This window comes from Tenrec ecaudatus, chromosome 13 (genome assembly GCF_050624435.1).
Source record: "Tenrec ecaudatus isolate mTenEca1 chromosome 13, mTenEca1.hap1, whole genome shotgun sequence".
In the NCBI taxonomy this organism is placed as follows: Eukaryota; Metazoa; Chordata; class Mammalia; order Afrosoricida; family Tenrecidae; genus Tenrec; species Tenrec ecaudatus.
In genome coordinates this window covers 107,222,516-107,247,341 of record NC_134542.1, presented here as the reverse complement: position 1 = coordinate 107,247,341, position 24,826 = coordinate 107,222,516, and the positions used below count along the sequence as shown (strand labels likewise).

Sequence of the window (24,826 nt, the reverse complement as noted above, 5' to 3'; positions counted from 1 at the left end):
TTGAGGGCTGGCTCTTTCTTACTTAAAAAAAATCATTTTATTAGGAGCTCGTACAGCTTGTATGTATCACAATCCATACATTCACCTATCCGTCCATCCTTCCATCCATCCATCGATCCATCCATCCACCCACCTATCCTTCCACCCATCCATCCATCCATCCATCCATCCATCCATCCATCCATCCATCCATCCATCCATTGTGTCAAGCACATTTGTTCATTTCTTGTCATCATTTAAAAAATATTTTCTGCTTGAGCCCTTGGTAACAGCTCCTCATTTTCCCCTCCTCCCCCGCCCTCCCTCCCTCATGAACCCTTGATCATTTATAAATGATTATTTTTTCACGTCTTACACATGCCCCACTCTTGGAGGTAACCTCCGCGGAGGGGTCTTCCTTGTCTACCGATCTAGAGCATCCTGCTGCCCACCGCTATGCCGCACTCATTTCATTTCTCTGTGCCGTCAGTGTCTGTCTGTTTATGGCCTTGACTCGTCACTGCAACGTGAGACAGACTGAGAGCTCTGGCTCTGGCAAACCTTCCGAGAACGAATGAAAGAATGAATGCTCCCATCCCCCTCCAGGAACAGAAAGAGGTACGAGAGCAAGTGGCGAGATGTCTGGCCCACAGGGGAGGCTCCAGAGACTTCCATATCCCTGGAGGAGATGGGGAGTTGTTAACTGGTGGCCAGGGACCACTCAATGGAAAAGAAGCATGTGTGGGGGGTGAGGTGGGGGAGGGCGCTCTCTGAGGAAGAGGGAGATGACATGAGGAAGACAGGGGCTGTGTGGGGTTCACTCTCCCCCAGCTGTGAAGTACCCACATGGGGCTGAGCATCGAGGCAGGTGGGCAGCTGCACTGCGAAGCAGATGTGCGGTAAGCAAGGCGGTGCACGGCTGGCTCAGGTGCTGGGAGGCTGGGTTCTGCCGTGAGGTGTGAGAAGTAAGGAACTGCCCGGCGTCTGTGGAGCACAGGGGAAGAGGCCACAGCCCCATCCAGGTGCCTCCACGTCAACCCACACAGGCCCAGTGATGCTTTCACTGTGGGGATGTTTCCATGGGTGCTGCCCTGGAGCAAGGTACGAAGCCCCGGGCTGAGTGTTGGTCGGCAGTTCAAATGCATGAGCCCTTTCGAGAACAGAAGACGAGGCCACTTGCTCCTGGAGAGCCCTGTGCCCCCAGTCACCGGGTCTTCTCTGCTCCCTAGAGTTGCTCTGCATCAGACACGACTCCCTGGCAGTGTGTGGGACCAGAGACGAGAGAAGAGCAGTAGATTCTCTAGGCCACCTGAGTTCCCTCAGCTTAGAAAGTTGCAGCTCAAGATGAGGGGCCCAGCTCTGTGTTAGTTCCATCCGGGCTGCTTTATGACTACAAAGCCAGGGCCCATGGCCAGGCCCACCCATTCCAATATACAACGTGCCTCGGATCCAAAATGTGCGCAGAAGCGAGTGAGGATCTGAGGGTGTGAGGACTGGGGTCCCTTGCTCGGAGGCTGGGGCTCCTGTGGGACATGACCAGATCGGGAACAGCAGCTGGACCCACCATCTGTTGTGAACATACTCGTAAAAGATGGACAGGAGCTGCAGTCTTCGACGCACAGGACTGGGTTTGCTGCATAGCAAAGACAGAGCTGGATGCAGTGACGCCCCAGGGAGTGTGGGCTCAGGAAGCAGGCCCGGGGGAGAGGGCCTGTGTGAGGCCCAGTGGGAACCCAGGCTGCAGTTCCAAGCTCACTGCTATGGATATGGCGTCAAGGGCGACTCACCATGACGCCCTGCGGGTTTCTGAGACTGTCACTCAGTGGTCCTCCATCTTCCTCATGCCGCAACCCTTTCATACAGTTCCTCATGTTGTGGTGACCCCAACCATAAAGTTATTTTCGTGGCTACTTCATAACTGTCATTTTGCTACGGTTATGAATCATCATGTAAATATCTGACATGCAGGATGTCTTTTCATTGTTACAAATTGAACATAAACATAATTAAAGCATAGTGATTAATCACAAAACAATATGTAATTATATATTGATATTTTCTGATGGTCTTAGGTGACCCCTGTGAAATGGTCATTCGACACCCCCCCTCCCACAGGGGTAGTGACGCACAGGTTGAGAACTGCTGCTGTAACTATTTATGGGCATAGAAAGCCCAGTCTTTGGTGGTTCTGACCTGCTGACCATGTGGATCGCAGCCCAGTGTATCACCGAGACGCCACAGGGTTCCTAGACTGCAGTTGGGATGCAGCCGTTGATGCCCTTGACAGTGGTGGGTGAGGATGCCTGGGAGTAGGTGCACACATTCTCAACCTTCCGGCATAAAGGGCCTTCCTGAGCCTGCGACTGGGAGGAAAACAGAGGTCCAAGATGCCCACGGCACCATGGTGGGTGGTGCCAACTGAATTCAGAAATAGCTGTAGGCACTGAGCCCGGCACACAGAGCGGGTGGTGTCCGATGAAAAGGGCTAGAAGGCACTGAAAATAAACAGGACGTGAAGTCTTCGCCTATTGTTAGAAGTTGGGAAGCAAACATTTAAAGACAGGATGCAAACAGGGTGGAGGTGGGCGGGTGAATTTATTCAGGTGATAATAAACACTGTGAGTAGAAAGATTAATACAGTGAGGCAGAAATACCTCTAAAGTTCTCGACAACAGCTGCCTTCCTGTGGAAGCGATGGTAGTGCTTTCCTGTGATCCTATGGGGAACCAGTGGTTCTGAGATGCTGATGACGAGGGTGGAGGAGCCAGGCGCTCAGTACTCTTTCCATCTCCAATCGCCAGGTAGTCCAAGTGCCTCCCAGCGCTGAGCTCTCATGTCTGCGTAAGACCTGAATCACTGAGCACCTGAGGAGCATCTTCTCTGTGGTTACTGATCTTGAGCGGTGCAGACATGAGCCCACGGCTTTCCAGTTTTGGCAATGGACATGAAGCGAAAGATTTGCCCCTGTGGGTGAATGTGCTCCCAGTCTTTGGACACCGGGGAGGGGGTTAAGGACACTGGGGAGGGGGTTAAGCCGAGGGGCTACACTTGTGTCGGCCTCTTGTCTTTATGCGTGTTGCGTAAGCATTTCTTCAAATTGGGGCTCCTAAAATCATGACCTGTTGCCTTCGAGTCAATTCTGCCTTGTGGTGGCCCTGTAGGATGGAGCGCAAAGATTTTCCAAGGCTGTAATCTTTATGGAAGCAGACTGCCTCATCTTTCCCCTGTGGAGTGGCTGGTGGCTTTGAACCACTAACCTCTGGGTTAGCAGCTGAGTGGTTCACCACTGTGAAGAGGTTTCAGGGGAACTTCCATATATGTGAGACATACTAGGAAGAAAGGCCAGGTGACCTACTTCTGAAAATGAATGTCTTCGGGTCCTATGTGCATGGAATCCCTATGAGTCTGAGGCCAAGCTGGCAACTAACAACATTCCACATAGAGATGATCTAGAAGGGTCTTCCAGAGCACACAAGGAACTCTGCGTATGACTGCGTTTTCAAGGAACACCTGAAATATACCGGTGCATGATCAGCAGGGCAATCGAGCAGGTTTAGGGCTCCTCTTCGCAGACTATTCACTCGGATAACCAATACAGAGCTGCACAACAATCCCAGGTTACCAGGAGTAACTCTTCACCTCCATGGAAAGAATTTCAAAAGGGAGTTAAAAAAAGAAACTTACTTAGGAAAAAAAAAGTGTCCTGCTGTCGTTTAAGATATTCACGTTGGCAAAATAGTTTTTATCTCATAACTTAGCTTCCCTGTTTTTGACGTTGGCACGTGCATGGGCAGACACACACACACTTCACTGTAAATTTCTTGTTAAAACTGGATGCCTTATTAACATAATCCGAATGCCAGTATTCTGATGACCGTGCATGATGATGACCCTCCAAAGGAGATGAGGCTATTCATACAGCAATGAAAACCAATTAATGCCTTTATAATTAAACAAATTAATCGGAGAGGCACCCCCCCCAAGTTTAATTAATTTAATTAGCAGGAGAACGTTGGGGCTTTCTGTTCCTGCAAAAAGTTAAGTCTTAGAAACTCCCAGCAGCAGTTCGCTCTGGTCCTACAGGGTCGCTATGAGTCAGCATCAACTCGATGGCAGTAGAATTTCATATATTTTAAATGAGCTTTTGTGGAAAATGTGGCAAGTTGGAACTGGACCAAAACAAGGAAGAAGAAAAGATCTCGGGATGTAATTAACATTTAGAGAGTAATATATACCTACATGGTGTGAAGGTATCTATGGAGAAAACGATGACTTATGAAATGATACAGTGGAGCCAGAGTTTAGTCCCTCAGTACTGAAAAGGTGCCTGCTGGTCAGCAGCAGTCTTGTTCAGACAGAGACTCAACAAAGCCGCCGCGGGCCCCAAAGCATTAGTGATGCACACACATACCCTTCCCCTGCCTTCACAGCCCCTGATCTGGATTCCAATCTGTTTCCCGGGCAACAGCTTCTGATGATTCATGCTCCTTTCTAGGGGTAAAGTCCACTTTCTGAACCGGGCTTCCAGAGCCTTCACAGGTGGCCTCACTTACCTGTTAAAGAACTCCTCCCTCCCTCTTTTAAAGCCAGCTTAAACCCCGCCTTCTCTAAGCAGCTAAATCTGCCGTGGCCTCAGCCATCCCTTCATTGATTGCTTCATGATCGAATGATTCCATCTGTGCTGCCTTTCGCTGTAATATATGAACCCCCCTCCCCCCCAACCCACTGCCATGGAGTGCATGCTGACTCGGAGCGGCCCTACAGGACAGGGAAGAACTGCACCTGTGAGCTCCCGAGACGGTCACTCTTACGAGAGTGGAAGGGGTGCTTTCTCCTACAGATCGGCTGGTGGTTTTGAGCGTGCAGCCCAAGTTATAACCACTACGCCACCAGGGCTCCTCTACTTCTACTGCCGTGCAACCTGTGTCATGTGGGTAACGTGCACTAATCTCAAATGCACAGCTTGGTTGTGGCTTGACCTCTGTATCCACTTCCCTTCCTGGGCATGTCCTACCTGAATTCCATTCAAGGGCACAGCTCACGTTTACCTCCACAGCCAGCCCGCACAGCCAGCCCGCACAGCCAGCCCGCACAGCCAGCCCGCACAGCCAGCCCGCACAGCCAGCCCGCACAGCCAGCCCGCACAGCCAGCCCGCACAGCCAGCCCGCACAGCCAGCCCGCACAGCCAGCCCGCACAGCCAGCCCGCACAGCCAGCGATCCTGGAGTAAACTTTTAGTGTATTTATATTCTGAACAAGCTTATCTCAACCCTATAGGGGCAGAGTAGAGCTGCCCCTTTATATTCTGAACAAGCTCATCTCAACCCTATAGGGCAGAGTAGACCTGCCCCTGTGAGCTTCTGAGACTGTAAGTGTTTATGGGAGTAGAACACCCAGTCGGTCTCCCTCGGGAGTGGCTGGTGGTTTCGAACTGCAGACCTTGCAGATCGCTACCTAACGCACAACCACCACACTACCAGAGTTCCTTTTAACAAGGAGGGAGAGATGATGTATAAACCCTGAAGAGCAAGGAGAAAGACTGGGATAAATCCTAAGGAGAAAGAGGATGTGCTTCTGGGAGTACCCAGGGCTCTGTCACCCCACCATCCAACTCCTGTGCGTGTTGCTATTAAATTGCTCTAGGCAAGCACTCACGCCACAGAGACCGTACCATGCATGGACTTTGTACTGGGCATCACACCAGCCCGAGGGACATAATGGTGACCAAGACAGATGCCCACTGATACTGATCTGCATGGAATTTGCAATCTTTTTTTTTTTTTAATTTGCAATCTATCTGTAAAAAAACAAAAAAAAAACCCAATTTGGTAAACCGGGCAGACATTTTCTAATTCTACTTCATTTGGCTAAAAAGAGAAGGTATAGTAACTTACTTTGCCAATTTACCCAAGGCTTTGAGCTTTGGATTTTTGGCTACAGTGCCACCAAGTGGGCGTCCTGGTGATTGCAGCGGAGTTATCTTTGGAATCCAAACTCCCTGTCATCGGGTTAATCCTGACTCATACAGAATTGAGTCAGAATTGACCAGCTATGGCAGGGGAGAAGTGCCTCTGTGAGTTCCTGAAGCCCTAACTCTACCGGTCGGCCAGAAAGCCCCATCTTCCTTCCATGGAGCGGCTGGCGGTTTCAATGTGCTGACCTGTGGGCAGCAGCCCAGCTGTAACCACTACGCCACCAGGATGACTCTCAGAACACCAGGTTCCTCCAATTTAGAGTTTGAGGTTCAGGCAAGCAAATTACCAGGCTGGTGCTTATTTGAGGGGATATTTTCCAAATCAAAGATGGCAAGGTAGCATACAATAGGGTCTATGTCTCATGGGACTCATGTATAACGCTATGCGCCTGCACTAAACACTCTTCCACAAAGATGTTGTTGACACACCCAAAAAGGTTTCAAATAGTTCAAGTAGTATCACCTTCATTCCTGAACTGAAATAAACCAAAATTGGGGAGGGGAATGTTAGTTTAATTATCAATCCACACTTTTTCATTAGTTCTATCTTCCTGTTAGAAACTGCATTATAAAAGCAGAGGGGTACAGGAATGGATTAATAATGAGACTACAAGGGGTTATAAGGGAATGCAGGGATGGTGGGGTGGATAATGGGAAGAGTCAGAGGATCTCCAGAGTAAAGGTGGAGACAGGAGGGGGGAGGCAGCATTGAAATGGACTGTGATAACATAACTCATCTTGGAGGTGATTTAACAATGGGAGGGAGAATGTTCTAAAATTTATGTGGGGGTGATTTTATAATTCTCGATATGATTGAACTATTGAATTATATGATATGTAAATTACATGCCAATAAAACTTAAAAAATAAAATGATGACATTTTATAAGCCCCCATCCAAAAAAAGCAGGGGGGGTGGGGACAATAAAAGTAGTGAAATAACTATAAAAGTAGTACTACAGCTCTAAGGAAAATTAAATAACTATGTGGTATATTTCAGTGGAATCCTTTGTAGATATATCTGTATCGATTCTAGAGAAGTAACAGTATGAATAATCTTGCTGACATGAAGCAACAAATAACCAGGATTTCTAGAAAGATGCATTTGAGTATCAAGGTAACCAAACAAAAAATCTGGCGGTACAGCTGAGGATGTTTGAATAAAAAAGCAAAACAAACCACCATGCTTTCTGAATTCTTTCTGAAATAGCTTTTAAATAGGGTGCACATTCATGGCTTAACATGTAGTTAGAAGGATTTGGAATATTTTTGTAATTTACATTTTACCACCTGCAAATTGAGGAATAATTAACGATAAGGTGCTATTTTGAAAATACATGGTTCATAAAAATGTATATTCAGATGACTTTAAAAAACATGTTTTAGGAGTTTATGCATATACAAACATTGCTTAATCTCATAAAATATATTCATTTTGTTGGGAATTTTTGCACTTGAAGGCTCTTCAATTTGCCAAAGGATTAACTATCAAGTTGCAGTTACTTTTTTCCCCAGTCTAAAGTGGGGTTAAGACTGTTGTAACTATACAAGGCTGGTTCTGATGCAACCACATAGACAAGAGGAGAGGGAGTGGTGACAATAAGCTGGTGCACCTTATAGAAGACTTGGCCGAATGACAGTTAAATGTATATAAATAGGATGCTCATTCCTAATCTGCATGCAAAGGTTAATTATCTTTTTCTTAAGCATACTAATTCACACATGAAAACAATGTTGACTACTTGGTTAAGGATCTTTCCAAGGACTTGGAAGAGTCCTTATGATTATTTTTCTGAGACAGACTCTCTTATTGAGTATGGGAAAATAAGTAGTTAAAATACTTTTTAAGTATTTAACTTAAATACAAGGGGGTGTCAGTTTCTTGGAGAAATTCTATTATCATTTAATTCCATTGTCTCACAAGTTTGTGGTCCTTTCTTATCTCTTTCTTTACTTCCCAGACTTCCAGCTGGCTGGATGTACACGGAAGTTATTTGCATAGAATATATCAATCTTTATTTCTAAGGTTCCTTAAGAGTTATTGCTAAAAGATAAAATACTTAATTCAAAAAATGAGAAGTTAGATAGTTTTAATTTTATTTCTATTTTTGGTTGTTAGAAACAAAACAAAAAACAAACACAGTCCAGGATTTTCCCCAACCAATCAACAGTTCTTTGGCAATATTAGAGCAAGTCACATGACTGAACATGGTAATTATAAGAAATCTAATTTAGCCAGATTGAAATAGGTAAATAACTCAAAATATGTAGCTCATTTGAAATAACAAACGTTAAGCTCATTTGAAAGAAATATCAAGTATATTTCAAAATCACAATTTGGTAAACCGATAATATAAGACAGCAAAAATGCACTGAGGCTATGGGGCATTTTTATTTCCAGGTCCGTACAACTAACCCACGTAGCTTTTTATTGCATGGAAACAAATTTACAGAATGTAAACAGTAGTGTGCAAAAACGTGTTAAGGTCATTTTAGTAAAAATGTGAGAGGCCAAATTGTAGTCTCACTTTGGGGGCAAAACAAACAAAACACACAGAAAAACAGAATAATCTACTAAGGACGAGGCGGGAAGAGTTCATAGGCATGTCATCAAAATAAGTAATCTCCCTCCCTCTACACTTTTATGCACCGCCGGTTAATCTTTTAATTATCAATTAACATGAAAAAAGAAACAGACCTTCGATTGGATAATTCTGGGCATACAACGGGGGACACGGAAACGAGTTCTGACCAATTGCGTAGATCTGGAGACCCCCAAACTAAGTCGTAATTTTCTGTCAAAGGCAGCTATAAAAATACACATCATCACAAGCGATACGGAACTATAAAATTCAGTCGAGAGCAAAGAAAGCCTGGAATTTTAGAGGTGGCTGTGAGCCCAAAGATCGACGCGTGTAGACAACTAGCATCTCCGCACTCCGGTGGGATTCCGAATCTCCGGTTGGCAAGCGTCTCTCACAAGAGAGCTTCGCAGGCGGCGGCGCCGGCGGCAGCGGCCCTGAACCAGGCGCGGGCCGAGCGGCTCCGGATTCACACCTGGTCCCGCAGGCGGGCCAGCCGCTGGGAGAGCTCGTCCTGCTCGGCCGAGGCCACGCTCGTGCCCACGGAGCCTGTCTGGCCCTGAGGCAGCTCCATGTTGAGGTCGAGGCCGGCCTCGTCGGCCATCTCCTGCAGCAGCATGTCCACTTGGTTCTGGGGAGTGGTCAGCGTCGTCGTGCTGCTCATCGTGTCCTCCATTTGCTGCGTCTGGACGTCCAGCGTCTCAAACTGGTGCTCGAACTTGTCCATCAAGGCAGAGATCTTCTCCAGGTTCATGGTTTTCAACGTCGCGTCCATCGACTTCACCACGCCCGCCATCGACTTGGTCACCTTGCCCATCGTCACCGCCGTCTGGACGCGGGCGGCCACCGCGTCCACCCGCGCACTCATCCTCAGGAAATTCACGGCCTGGTTCTTCTGGCGGATAGCATTCTCCGCGTGTATCCTCGCCACTTCCATGTTGCCCTTCTGAATGGCCTTCTTGATCTTGGCCTTCTCGGCCTTCTCCTCCTTGTCGCATTTCTTGGCACTCCGGCTCAGTTCTTTGGCCGCGAACTTGAGGTTGAACAGGTGTTTCTCCATGGTCGACATGGTCTGGCGGCTCCGGGCGGTCCGAAGCCGGGGTCGAGAGCGGCGCGTCCGGGGAGGAGAAGGAGGAGGAAAGTCCGCTCCCGGCCGCCGTTCCTTTGTTTTGATTCCACTTCCTGCTTCTGCCGCGCGGCGCAGGCGGTGACGTCAGAATCGGGCGCGGGGGCGGGGCTAGTTCGCTGACCCGGCGCCCGTCGGTTTCCTGCGCCGTCGCCTTCCGCCCGAAACTCACAGGAGCAAACTGGGCGCCACCGGCAGTCCTGACTCCGAGTCACCGGAGAGGGCAGAGCGGAGCCGTCCGGGCGGTTCCGAAGCTGCGACTCTTCACGGGAGCCGCGCAACGGCGACAGGTTTCAAACTGCTGTCCTGCTGGTTAGCAGCCTAACGCTCACCCACCTTTTCAAAACGAGCCTCCCCTGCCATGTGCAAAGCATTATTACATTCTCAAAAATCAATGTCTACGCACTCTCTTAGGGGGACACTAAAGTCAACAGGACATTTTTTTTTGGTGCATGTAACGAAGCATTCGAACTCCAAAATTAGCCGGATTAAGGGTGTCTTGGCCAGGAGAATGAAAATACAGCTTTCCAGAGTCTGGGCATTTAACTGTCCTTTAGTTGTGGAGTGCGCCCGCCAGAACTCTCGTGGTTAATGCATTAAGACACCCAACAAAACAAAAATTATCCTCTAACTTAATTTACTTAATGCAGTCTAATTGACACCATCTTTTCCTTGCAACCCTAAATCCCTTTGAACCGTTCAAATGTAACTTTTTATAACTTGCTACATTGTATTGCCTGACTTGTTAAATTTAATAAGAGTTTAACAAAATGTATCCAGAAAGGACTAGATTACTGAGAAACCCCTCTCATTTACCTGATTGTTACCAAAAGGCTACTCAACAGAGATATCCTAATAAAGCTAAAAGAACTTGATTGTCTTCTGGCTCTCAGTCAACAACTGCAACTCTGTAACTATCTTGAAACTGAATCAATGTAAAACATCTGTATGAGACTTCCTGAGAGTGTCTTCCAAGGTAAAATGTACATGATCTGGGTGTATTCTGATTTCAGACAGAATGCCATCAAGACCCTGGCTTCAATGTTGGTCTCCCCAAGGGGATCACCTTTGAATAAAAGTCTCTTTTTCTAACTTGGAGTTGGTGATTTGGCTCTGTTGCTCCAGAGTACGAAACCACACACGAGGCACGGTGATCTGACTTTCTCCATCTTGGACTACAATCTCTGCTGCTGTTGTCATACCCTTTCATTGGGGCGCCAGCAAGTTTATCAGAAGGTGAGAGTTCAGCTCACAGATGAGTTGTCCCATACAGTCCTGTGGCTTAGTAAAGTAAAACACACAAACCTCACTGTTTGCTGGCACAACACTGCTTGCTGTTTTATAAATATTCGGGGAACTTCATTCACATTTAAACCTGACGGGCTACATTGTCATTTTAAGTTGTGCAGGTAGAGGACAGTGAAATATAGGGACCCATCTGCCTCAGCCATGAAGCTATCAGTATATATCATTACATCCTTGAGAGACAGACTTTCAAGCCATAACCATGAGCACTGGAACTTATTTTTAGACTCATTAGTCCTCAAATACAGACCAATACAGCTCTGTGTGTGTGTGTGTGTGTGTGTGTGTGTCTATTGATCATTTACACTAAGAGACTCCCCCTATCTCTGGACCTCTTAGGATAGCTTGCAGACTGTTCTCACACCACATATGTTTGAGAACACAGGAATTTGGAAGAAAGATGAGACTTTTTTCCATGTATTTTTTTTTATTTGTGGCAAAACTACATAGCGTCACGCAGCTTCCTCAAACCCAGTTGTGACTATTTCACACCTGTGCTCAACATCTGGGCATCAAACTTAATTCATCCCCATGCAGCCCAGCTGCTCAAACAGTGTCCTCAGTCCCCTTTCCCTCTCTCTCACCTAGGGTCAGTCAAACTAGGCTGATGCATGAAAGTCGGGCATCATTTAGGCACTAGGTGTGGGAAACAGAACTGGGAAGTGATTCCCCAGGTTGTCCCCCATCATAATCCCAAACCTAAGGTGCTGTTTGGGAACACATGGTCCCTGACAATACACTTGGAGGCCAACTGCTTAAAGGTGATCTGCCTGAAGGTTATGAGCCATCTAAAGCAATCAGGCCCTATTTTCTGTCCCACCCTAAGGAGGGACCACTTCCTTCTGATAAAAAAAACCCCCAAAACATTATCAAAGGAGGCTTTGGTGTTATGAGCAATCCTGTCAGCACGTGAGAACTTTCTGCACTCCATACACAATGTGACTAGAGACCAGGCAGCTTATTACAGTCACGGAAGTAGAACTTCTGCTAAAACCTTACTACCCCAGAGTCTGCATAGTCAAAGTAGAAAGTTTTCTTAGAAATGGAGCGAAAAGTTTGGTGAAAGGAAAAAAAACTTCTAGAAAGCCTTCAGTCAAAATAGGAAAAAAAAATTTTACATAATAAAATAGGAAAAGAATAAGCTATACTTTTTGGCACATCTCTTTTCTTACTTTAGACCACCAAGCGTTTCAACTGGAGGCATTCCAGTAAGAGTTTACTACATTTAGACACCCTGAAAGGGGATGGGGAATAAGAGATATGACAAATATTCTAAAACACTATTGGGTTCTTATAGGGATCTTTGGTACTGATATACTTCAAATTCTCTTTTAGAGCTATTATTCCTTTTCATTTGAATTTACACATTTTTTTGGTGTTGTTTCATGAATTAGCAACCTGTCCTATTAGATAAGCCTCATGTGGTGATATTTTGGCTTATGACTTTATACCTAGTAATGCTATTGGAGCAAACTGAAAGCTTAATAAAATCCAGTTAGATGTATGAGTGTGCAAAGAAAACAGCATGAACTACATATAAGTATATGTGTACTTAGATATAGTTAATATAGATATATTATTTTTCTTTAAATCATGTTTTAAGAACAGAAACTGCAAGGTCATTGTCTCTCAAATCACACTAACATGATATCAAGGTTTTAAAATGAAAATGAGAAAGAGAAGGAAACAGAAAAGTAGCCTATGAACAGTTAAATGTATGGTTTCAATATCCTTGTGCACAGTGTAGTAGCTTTCATATGTATGTCCTGATATTTTTTTTGCATTTAATATTGTATACATAGGGATCCCTGTGGTAGTTACATAATTTCATGTCAACTTGAAGATAACACAAAAATGTAGGGGTGGTGTTGGGATTGTCACTCAGGTCACAGCATGATGATGTGTCCTTGTGGGTGTGGCCTTCTCATAAAGAAGGCCCTGGGAAACAACCCTCCCTCCCCCCCCACTCCCCCCAGCCCCCCCCCCCGGCATTGAACTTCCTGCTGACTGACCCTGGTTGCTGCCAGAGTCACCGCCATTGGATCCACAGGATCCACCAGCCTGTGATCTTCCTGCATTCTGCATCACTGCATCTGCATGTGAATGTGTGAGTCTGAAGAGGGACTTATGGATTTGTATCCACGGACTTATGGAATGGGCTGGGATCTTTTCTTGATCTATAATTACTTCTCGATTGAGAACTTTCTCTTACACATATATGAGTGTCACTAGAATCATTTCTCTCGTGCACCTGTCCCCTTTCTCCTTTTCTGCACTGAATGACTTAATAATTTCTTTACAAGCTGAACATTAAATACTCCTGTCTCTAGAACCTAAGACAATAAGCTACCTAGAAATAAATTTAACTAGAGAAGTGATGAATTTATACAATGAAAATGATACAATACTGCTAAAAACACTTAAATAGTAATTGATTGAAAACCTTAATGCTGTTAAACTACCAATACTACCCAAAGCAATCCCTGGATTCAATGCAACCCAATTAAAATTCTTGCACCCGACTTTACAGAAATGGAAAGCCCTTCTTTAAAATCATAAAAAAAGACTTTTTAAAATCATAAAGCAAGACTTTTTAAAAATCATAAAACAAATCATTGCTCAACTCTATATGGAATCACAAGGCAAAGCAATGTTGAAAGAGAAAGCTCGTGTGGGAGGGCTCACACTTCCTCACTTGAAAACACTTGGTGCATCAGCAGAAGCAATCAAAAGAACCTGCTAAAACAATACACACACAGATCAATGGAATAGAATTGAAAGTCCAAAACTGATCCCATATATCCACAGTCGACGGATTTTTGACAAGAGTGCTAAGTTCATTTGAAGGTCAAGAAGGATCTCTTCAATAAACGGTGCTAAGAAAATTGGATTTCCACATGCAGAAAAATGAAACAGGATCCATACCTCATATAATATCAAAGAAGTCAAAGTTCAATTAATGTTTTGAGAATGATGATGACAACAAATGTACAAATGTGGTTGACACAATGGATGGATGTGTGGATTGTGATAAGAGTTGTATGAGCCACCAATAAAATGATTTTAAAAAGAAAAAAAATTCAAAGTGCAAAAGGACCTTAGTGTGCCAACTACAACCAATTTCCATATATCCAGAAATGGCACCACCTAAAAACTAAAAACTTTTATCAAAAGACCTTCCAAAAACAAGCGAAAAGACAAGCTATCAAATGGGAGAATACTTCCAGAAATCACGTATCTACTCAGACTCTAATAGAAAACATGTATATGTATATATATCTCTTTTCAGAAAGCTTTGAATCAAGCCAAATATTTTTAATGATAAAATGAGGAGACTATGCACACAAAAAAGATAAATCACAAAATAATGAAATGGGAAAAACCATGAATATGAATTTCACCAAAGAGGACATTTAATATCCACCAAACACATGAAAAGATCATCATCATCACCCTTTTGTTAGTTGCAAATCAAACCCACAATGAAATAGCAGTTCACTCCCATTAGGGTGACTAAAATAGTAGAAACTAATAAATGTTAGTGAAGGTAAGGGAAACCGGAGCCCTTATCCACTGACAACTGGAATGTAAAATGTTGTGGAAAACGTGTGGTGGATATAAAAATGAAATGGAACAGAGAACTATATTACCCAGAAATTTCACTGCTAGTCCCTAAATATTTAAAAGCAGAGACTCAGACACTCATGTAGCAGTTCCTTGCATTACTATTTCCAATAGTCGAAAGGTGGGGAAAACCAAAATTCCCATCAATGGATGAATGGTTAAATCCAATTAGCTACACAGCATATAATAAAATATGCTCAACCAGTAGGAAAAATTAAGTCTTGATACATGTTATACTATAGTACTGGAAGACATTATGGTAAGTGAAGTAAACCACAAAAGGACAAATATTGTATAACTTCATTGATAGAGAAAGACCAAAAAAAAAAAAAGATGAAAAAGGTAAGCTACTGACCAGGAGAATATTTCTGGAGGTATGTAACCTATATATAGACCAGGTTCTCAGTGATTACCAGGGAGTGATGGGAGATTGGGGAGATGGGGATGACAATAACTTATAGAGTGCTGAATTTTGGTTTGTGGTGATGTATAAATTATATTGATTAAGGTAGGGATACATTATAAATGCCATCAATAAGTTGTACACCTGTAAAAAGTTGTACTGGCAAAAGATGTGTAACACGATCACTGAAGACAAATGGGTGCTTAAGCAAATACAGTGAAAAAACTGATGGTACTCGGCTATCAGAAGATATAGCTTCTGAGGTCTTAAAGGCTTAAAGATAAACAAGCAGCCACCTAGCTGAGAAGCAACAAAGCCCACATGGAAGAAGCACACCAGTCTGTGTGATAATGAGATGTCAAAGGGATCAGGGATCAGGAATCAAAGACCCCAAACAAAATATGATGTCAATGTGAATGGGGGTCGGGGGAGAGTGCTGAGTGGAGACCCAATGCCAATCTGTAGGCAATTGGACATCCTCTTACAGAAGGGTCTTGGGGAGAAGACAGTGCAGTATAGCACTGATGAAACATACAACTTTCCTCTGGTTCTTTAATGCTTCCTTACCCCACTATCATGACCCTAATTCTACCTTACAAATCTGGCTAGACCAGAGCATGTACATGGGTACAGATAAGAGCTGGAAACACACAGGGAATCCAGGACAGATAAACTGCTCAGGACCAATATTACGAGTAGCCATACCAGGAGGTTAAGGGTAAGGTGGGGGGAGAAAGGAGGAACCAAGCACAGTGACCTACCTATAACCCCCTCCTAGGGAGATGGACAACAGATAAGGGGGTAAAGGGAGACATCGGATAGTGAAAGACATGGAAAAATAATCATAATTTATAAATTATCAAGAGTTTATGGGGGAGGGATGGAAGAATAAAATGAGAAGCTGATACCCAGGGCTCAAGTAGAAAGAAAATGTTTTGAAAATGATAATGGCAACATATGTACAAATGTGCTTGACACAATGGATGTATGTATAGATTGTGATAAGAGTTGTATGAGCCCCCAATAAAATAATAATTAAAAAAAGATGTGATAGATACACACAACAATGACTAGAAAAGGAAAGAAAAAAGGACTAGTGGCCAAAGGCTGCTGAAGTCAACCTAACTCTCATGGGACTGGGCTCCCTGGTTTGGAGGTACAGTGCCTTGATTTTACAGCCCCTATCGGGTGAGTGGCCTCAGAACATGTCGGGTGCTTCTGTCCTGGCTCACAGGTTGTTTTGTATCGCCAGGGCACTTAGACACTCCGGAGCAACCAGCAATTAATTGGTCTCTATGCACCTGTAGCAGCAGAAACGGTTGCATCAGGGATACAGGGGAAGAGTTGGACATCACAGGAGACTGTGTGACAGCAGTGTGTAAAGCCAACAACTTATTTCTTCCAAATACCTTATTTTTTATCCACACAGACGCTGACGGTATACTTGGAGCTTGTCAGGTGGACTACACAGAAATCACATGGATGGCATTTGTGGAGAGAGCATGGAGGGGATCACTATCCTCAGTCCAAGCAAGGGCGGGTGGGTTGCGGGGGGTAGGGCGGGCTATGGAAGCTGAGGATAATTGACATACATTCGTGAGAGCCAAAATACGACCCGGAGTCTGTCCCACCTGAATTTTGAGACCATCGCGAGAAGAGATTGGATGCATGGAACAAAAAGAACCTGGTGTTGGCGAATTGTGGAATGACATCAAGAACACCCCACACAAGCAAGGCATTAAAAAGAGACGGTCGACAGAAAAGATCAACACGGACGTTGGAAGAAACTGAGACGTGCCTTAGGACGGAGAGTGTAACCAGGCACCTCTTCGTTCCTACGCTAGAACACTTCTCTGGGATGGTTAAAATTTTTGCTTAAAGGAGGACAAAGAAATATTTAACACTTAAAAAAATTAAATGTTTTTAAAACGATGTGCATAATAATGACACGTAATGATGACACTGAGGTGTCTTAATTGTTAACTTTAAACTGATTCTGAATAAAATCGGCAGACATGAGCTAACTGAACTAAAATATAATGGATTTATTTTCTTGCTCTGTTATTGGTGGGAGTTGGACTGGTACTCTCTCCCGTCCACACGTGTACTCCACAACTATTTCCTGAATTTAAGGTGAGGGGATGGGCAGTGTAAGAACCCAGGTAGGTAACGGGTACACCTTGTGTATCATACGATGATCTATAAAGCCAGAAGCCATTTGCTCCTCGCCCCCAGTTTCTTTTCATGGAAGCTTCTCTGCAATTGAGCCACAGAAGCATCTGGAAGGAATTTCTTTTCCTGGAGCCACTAGGGTGACTTTTCACAATTATTAATCCTACCCTCAGTACAATAATTCCTCGCCCAGATTAAAATCTGGGAAAGAACACTTAATAGTACATCTTAGCATATTCAGCTGACATCAATGTGAAAACCTTTTGCAAATTCCTTGACGTCATTTAAATGAAATAAGGCAAAGAAACAAGAACAACTGCTCTTAGAAGAATTTTCTTTTCTATCCCCGCCATGTTTATAGGATCTGTCCTAGTGACAATTTCCCGGGGAGGGAGGGGGGCAGGGATCCCCAAAGGTCCTTAAAAGCAGCATGTTGCTTGTACAGGTGGAGAAGGGAGCCCGAGGACTTCCAGGCCAAGTGGGCTGCTTTCCTCTATCCTAAGCTTCAGACCCATGGCTTGTTGGGACCGCACGCTGCGTCCGGGGGTTCGGCAAGGAGAAACTGACCTCCCGCTGTAGGTTCACCTGACGCAGAGTTCTTGATTTTTAAAGAGATGAGAAGCGTCATCAAGCACGTTCAATGGAGGGTAATGACATTTTTCCTTTTTTGGAAAAAACGATGGAGTCTTGTCTATTTTAGAAGAAGATATATTTAGTCAGTGCGTGTGTCTTCACAGAACGTCAAAGCGGAACCTTTTCCTTATTAGCTATCGTGGTACAGCTCCAGTGGCCTGCATCTAGGGGCTTCCCCCAGAAACAATGCAGAATGGATTCCATGCATGGATTTGAACACTTGGTTTACACCAGTGCCCGAGGAAATGATAAGACACAGGTATGCCATCACTTAATTGCTTTTATATGAATCAAGTGTTTGTACACAAAAATAAATTTACACTTACATGGTCTTAAGTAAGTAAACATAGCACTACATCTCACAGTTCAAAGGTAGCGTGCTTGCTCTCATGGATCTCATCTATTATGTGATCAATGGAACGTGGTCTAATAATGATACTGATTCCAGACACTGATGTGTGCACTATTTGAAGCGAGATTGTTCTTCTCTCTTTTTTTTTTGTTGAATTTTTTCTTTGATAGGAAGCTATCCAGGAGCAGCCCCCTGATGCCCTAAATCCAATTTTATTTCAAACATATTTAGCTACATTTCTTGAAGTTTTGAACACCTATTCTCATCGTTCACTAGGAGAAGGGAATCAGTGGTTCAGGTAGCGTGTACTTTCTGAAAAACTGAATCTGTATACATGAGAATGGTTTTCTGTGAGTAGTAGAGAAAGTTGAAAAGAAACAGTTATAATATAAAAAGATTCACTCGCTTAACTTATGTTTACTGAGCACACACTATGAGCCAGGCATTACGCATTCCAGGTGCAGTGGTTAGCAACATTCCACTCAGCAAGGGCACACCAAGCCATCCAGTGCCCAGTTTTACAAGTTTGACTAATTGAATTGTTTAGTCAACAACCCTGAGGGGTTACTCTGCATCAAGTCAATTCTGATTCAGCGCAAACCTGTAGGACAGGCTCTGCAGGTTCCCTAGGCCTTCTCTTATTTCTCCCACAGTCATCCTTAGAGAGGATAATTTGGCCTTTGCCCTTGGTTCCTGACATGTAATCCTACCCGGGGAATGCCCTAATTGTTTGTTGCCTAGATCTAAGAAGACTTATGCTACTAAGTGGGGGATTCGTTAAACCAAAAGGACTATCTCATGATACAGTAGCAGCTGACATCAGTGGGAGGGCACATGATTTAAATGCAACTGTGCAAGGAGATCCAGGAGGGCTCAGGGCTGGGAAGCTCCAGGAACTTCCTGCTTTGTGAGAGATACTGATCGAACAGGGCAGAGGACCACACTCTAGGAAAGAAGCTCTGGGCTTGGAGTTCTCCTAGACCCTGCTCCTAGCCGACCTTCTTTATGTTCATCCTGATCTGTATCTTTTTCTATAGCAGCTCCTTAAGTGTAAATACACCATGTTGCCTGTGATTATTCCCATGTTTGTTTGTTTTGTTTTTAATTGAACCCAAGGGTACTGGGAAAGAGAGAGTAGAAGTGAGGGATGGATCATAAGGCAGGCCCACCGAGCTCAGGGCTTGAACGTTCAAGTGGCAGAGCGAACCCCCTGAATGTATGGGCAACAGGTCAGCTAGGCGGCTTTCAGATCAGCTTCTGAGCTTGGGCCGCCCGGCAGGCTGTGTTTTTCACCTGTGAGAGCGGACCTAGCGACAGAGAGAAATGCTATCTGAGGAGCTGATATCAGAGACGAATGAAAAATGGGAAAGTGGAGATTTTGAGTAATCTTCACTTTTGGAGGATTAGAATCATGTGTAGTTTTAGCTACAAAATATTAGAACAAAAGTCCCTGAAATCAGACAGCCTCAAACAACAGCAGCCTTAAATGAACCGTAACGATGTGTCCAAGTTAAAATGATAACAACCAGTAACAATGGGTGGGGGACTGGGGGCTCCCCATGGGTCTGGAATCATTCATTTAAAAACATAAATAGGCAAACCAACCCAGGTTTATAGAGATGTAACTCAGATGCCACACAAGTTAAAACCATTTAGAGGTGCAGTTACATTGTTCTTTGTACACTCACAGAGCTGTGCAGCCGTTCCCGCCAGTACTTTGAGCACCTCCAAAAGAAATGCCAACCCCACGAAGCAGTTGCTCCGGAGGGCAGCTGGGCCCTGGCTAGTCGCAGACAACACTCATCCACTTGCTCTCTCTGTGGATCTGCCTACTCTGGGGATTTCATATCGATGGGATGAATCATGTAATATTTGTCCTTTTGCATCTGACTTTGTTTTTAAGCTCATCCATGTTACAGCATGAATCAGAGCACAGCTTCTTATTATCACTACTCCTTTTTATTCCTTTTGCTGGGCAAATAATACTCCACTATAGATGAACTACATCCTACTTTGCCTATCTGTTCCTCTCTTGATGGACATTTATGGGTCATTCCACCCATAGGCTATTTTGCATAATGATGCAATGAACATTGGTGTATAAGTTTTGTGTGGCTGTATGTTTTCAGTTGTTTTGGGTATGTACCTACGAATAGAACTATTGGGTAATAATACTAATTTTACATTTTAACCATTTTTAAAAAGCATTTTATTAGGGGCTCATACAACTCTTATCACAATCCATATATACATCAATTGTGTAAAACACATCTGTGCATTCTCTGCCTTCATCATTTTCAAAGCATTTGTTCTCCATTTAAGCCCTTGGCATCAGGTCCTCTCTTTCTCCCCTCCCTCCCCGCTACCCCTTCCCTCCTGAGCCCTTGATAATTTATAAATTATTATTTTGTCATATCTTGACGTGTCTGACATCTTCCTTCACCCCCTTTTCTGTTGTCCGTCCCCCAGGGAGGAGGTCACATGTAGATCCTTGTAATTGGTTCCCTCTTTCCAACCCCCTCTCCCTCTACTCTCCCAGTATCGCCAGTCACACCCCTGGTCCTGAAGGTATCATCTATCCTGGATTCCTTGTGCCTCCAGCTCCTATCTGCACCAGTGTACATCCTCTGCTCTATCCACACTTGCAAGGTAGATTTCAGATCATGATAGTTGGGGGAGAGCAAGCATTTAGGAACTGGAAGAAAGCTGTATTCTTCATCAGTGCTACATGGCACCCTGACGGACTCATCTCCTTCCCTAGACCCCTCTGCAAGGGGATCTCCAGTGGCCGACTCAAATGGGCTTTGCGTCTCCACTCTGTTGCTTCTGAGCTAGATGGCCACTTGTTTAGCTTCAAGCCTTTAAGACCCCAGACGTTATCTCTTTTGATAGCCGGGCACCATCAGCTTTCTTCGTCACATTTGCTTGTTCACCTGATTTGTCTTCAGCAGTTGAGTAGGGAGGGTGAGCATTGTAGAGTGCCAATTTAATAGAAGAAAGTATTCTTGCATTGAGGGAGTACTTGAGTGGAGGCCCAGTGTCATTCTGTTACCTTAATACTAAATCTATAAATATAAGCACATAGATCTACTTCCCCAACCATATATATATATATATACATATATCTCTCTCTATATATATATTTGCATATGTACATGTCTTTGTCTAGACCTCTATAAATACCCTTTGCCTCCCAGCTCTTTCCTCTATTTCCCTTGACTTTCCTCCTGTCCCATTATCATGCTCCATCCCCACCTGGGTTTCAGCTATACCTCTTCTTTACATTACCCTTGATCATGCCCTACCAGGCCTGCCACACCCACCTCACCACCAATATGGATCACTTGTTGTTCCCTTGTTCCTGGGTTTGTTAACACCACTTCCTTTCCCCCCACCTCCCTCTCTCCCATGTTCCCTCGCAACTTTGAGGAGTCCTCGTAACTGTTTTCCACAGTGGAAGGGCAATTTTTTATCTCTATTCAAATTTCTCCATATCCTTTCTAACTCTTGTTTTTATCTGTATTTGTGATTATAGCCACCTGATCAACTGTGGAGTGGTATTTGACTGTGACTTGGAGGTGCATTTTCCTAATAGTCTGCCAATTTCCCAGTTCGAGTGGTTTGCAATGACTTGCTATGTGTGGTGGTGGAAGCTATGCATTCGTTAGTATTTCACACACCACAAGTGTCACCCATAGGGAATAAGTTTTGGCGGAGCTTCTAGATTCAGAGAGACAAAAAAAAAAACAACAAAAAAAACCCAACAACCAGGCCATCTATTTTCAAATATCAGCCAAGGATCACCTGATGAATGACATGAATGAATGAACACCACAGATCATGAAGATGGCACAGGGCAGGGAAAGTGTTTAATTATTGTATGTGGGTTCACCATGAGCTGGACCCAACTTGACCGCAACCAGTAACAGCAATGACGAAAGGGATTGCTTTAGGTATCTGGTGCAGCCCAACAGAAAGAGCACAAGTGGGTAGCTTTAACAACTAGAAATTAGGCTAGAAGTCCAAATGCAGGGTCCAAGCACTGGGGAGAGGCTTTCTCTCTGTGTTGGCTCATGAGAAAAGTCCTTGGCGCCTTCCTGTTGGCAGCCCTTCAAGACCGTCGTGTGTCACAGGTGTGACATTGGTCTAAGAGGTTCTCAGTATAGGTACCCCAGTTCCAGAGGGCATGCTCCACTCTCTGCTCTCTGTTCCTGGTAGCACGGAGGCCCCACTCATCTCTGCTTGCTTGTTAAATCTCTTTTGAAAAAAAATGAGATTGACTCAAAATAGAACCTCACTCTGCAGATTGTGGCCTGCCTCAGTCACACAACTGCCAGGAACCCCGGCTCTTTAACAGACTGGCAGTGAATCCATTGTGATTCATAGTGGCCTTATAGGACAGGGTAGAACTGACCTCTCTGGGTTTCTGAGGCGATATACCTTTATAGGAGCAGACAGTGTTATTTTTCTACCTTGGAGCCAGCAGCCAGCGGATTCAAACTGTTGACCTTCTGAATAACAGACCAATGCATAATCCACTATGCCACCAAGGCTCCTTCAGGCTAGGCTTCATTGTACATAGAGTAACTACATCAGATCACAAAGTGGAAAATTATTACTAAGACTCATGCCCTGGCCAAGATGACACACATTTGGAAGGGGGTGGGGAGTGGGCGGTCACAATTCAAGCTATAATAGATGTAATGCATCTTCTCATGTGTGTATTTCTTGATTTCTAGCTCTTCTTGCTTGGTGATAGTAGATCCCTTCCTCTTTGTTCATTTTTCTCTCCCCGGAGGCACAGTGGTTATGCGTTGGGCTTCGATCTGCATGGTTGGCAGTTTGAAACCACCAGCAACTCCATAGGAGAAAGATTGAGCTTTCTACTCCCGTCAACAGTTACAGTCTCAGAAACACAGAGGAGGTCCCTATGAGTCAGCAATGGCTCAATGGCAGTGAGTTCTGTCTTATCTCTTGTAAGATAATAGATGTGACTCAAGCAAAGGTAAGACTTCCGGCAATGAAGGATTCTCACGCAATACTCACTGCCACTGAGTCGATGCCAACTCATAGTGGCCCTACAGGTCAGGCCAAAACTGCCCTGTGGGTTTCCAAAACTCTATTTATGGCAGTAGAAAGTCCAGTCTCTAAATGAATATAGTGATTTAAATAAGGCAGTGCTTAAAGGGTGAGACACTAACAAACTCCACCCTAATCTTGCTTTATAGGGTTTACAATGCAGAATAACTGCATCATTACATAACTGACAATCATGGCCTAGCCAAGCTGACACATATTGGGGTTCCCGTCAGTACATGCTGGTTCATTGCCAGCTAAGTGCATTTAAACATGTCTCCATGACCAGTGAGTAGCTGCAGGCACCATCTCTCAGTAGTATACTTGCATGCCTTCAACATAAGGTCTAATCAAAACAAGGGCACCTCAGGGTGTCTGCGGGGCCAACTCAATTCAAGGCACAGAAGTCAGCTCCAACGGCTATGATGACTGTTTCTTAAGGGATCCCAAAGGGGTAATCATAATGGATTTTCTGAAATGTCATCAGACAACCTCAGGAGCGTATCAGAAAGACACTTTAAGAAAATGCACATCTGCATTCCTAAGGAAAAGGCCAGGAGAGCCGGGCCAGTGCCCGGACTCCGTGTTCAATGGAAGCTACACCTATCCTCTGAGGCGCTTACTTCCCTCTGCCTTACAGCCCGGATCCTCCAGTTGAGAGCAAGAAGTTGAAAGAACTCCACTCCCCACCCCGCCCCAAAGTTGAAAGACCTTTCACACGGCACATGATTTGAGGCTCTCAAGGATGCCCAAACCGTCACATTGATGCAGTATAAATTGAAGAGCACAGGACAGGTTAGTGAGTGGGAAACCCTTGCCTTCAGCTGGGTGTAGACCTAGATGGAGAATATACCAAGAAGCAATCACTTCACATTTTGATATTTATTTAATAAGGTTTCTTTGCTTTAGTAGAAATATATATATATATTACCTACCCTCATACCTGTTATAAATGTGATAAATTTTATTATAATGAAATGTTAATTTGGTTTGTATATTTATTCTAAAAATAATACTTTGAGTTGATATTTGATGTAAAAGTCATTTAGATAAATTATTCTGCTGCTAAAAACTTTTAAAGGTTTTAACTAGGTTTTGTAGCACCCAGAGCCCCTGTGGGCACGGAGAGGTAATGGGCCACGCCCCTTTCAGGAGAGAGGCCAAGTGTCATCTTTCTGTGTACTGTCCTACATGTAACTCTGTGACCTAGTATTCCACCTCTTGAAAGAGTCCTAAAGCATTAAAAATGTGGGAGCTTCTCTTTTTAACATAAATCCAAGGAGCCTATTTTTGCACAGTTCAGAATGAACCTAAGGTAGGCAATGAAAGGTGACATGCAAAAAAAATAATAATAAAAGAAAAAAAGAAAGGTGAAGTGCATCCGAAACTAGTGTCCGACGCTGGGTCAGCCACAGGTACTCCCACAGGAAGACTGAGGATGAAGTCCAAGCAGGCCCACTGGAGGTCTCTTACGTACAACGAGGAAGCATTTCCACTCAAGGATGCACGTACTGCGAGACGTTAAAACCGTTTTCTTGCAGAAACCCTGTCGGTGTGAAACCCTCTTCAAAGCAATGTCACACTGAGCACCCAGGGCTGAT

The 24,826-nt window shown here is 44.3% G+C and overlaps 2 protein-coding genes across 3 annotated transcripts in view; both read right to left on the bottom strand.

Moving 5' to 3' along the window:
* Positions 1 to 24,826, bottom strand: part of GNAL (G protein subunit alpha L) — a 193,492-nt gene that overhangs the window by 24,898 nt on the left and 143,768 nt on the right. The window lies entirely within an intron of this gene.
* CHMP1B (charged multivesicular body protein 1B) lies at positions 8,029 to 9,735 on the bottom strand. The gene has a single exon (XM_075529993.1). The coding sequence runs from the start codon at positions 9,601 to 9,603 to the stop codon at positions 9,004 to 9,006; it is 600 nt and encodes a 199-aa protein (XP_075386108.1). The 5' UTR covers positions 9,604 to 9,735; the 3' UTR covers positions 8,029 to 9,003.

Coding starts and splice junctions, on each gene's coding strand:
- CHMP1B (XM_075529993.1), bottom strand. CDS start 9,603: ATGTCGACCATGGAGAAACACCTGTTCAACCTCAAGTTCGCGGCCAAA.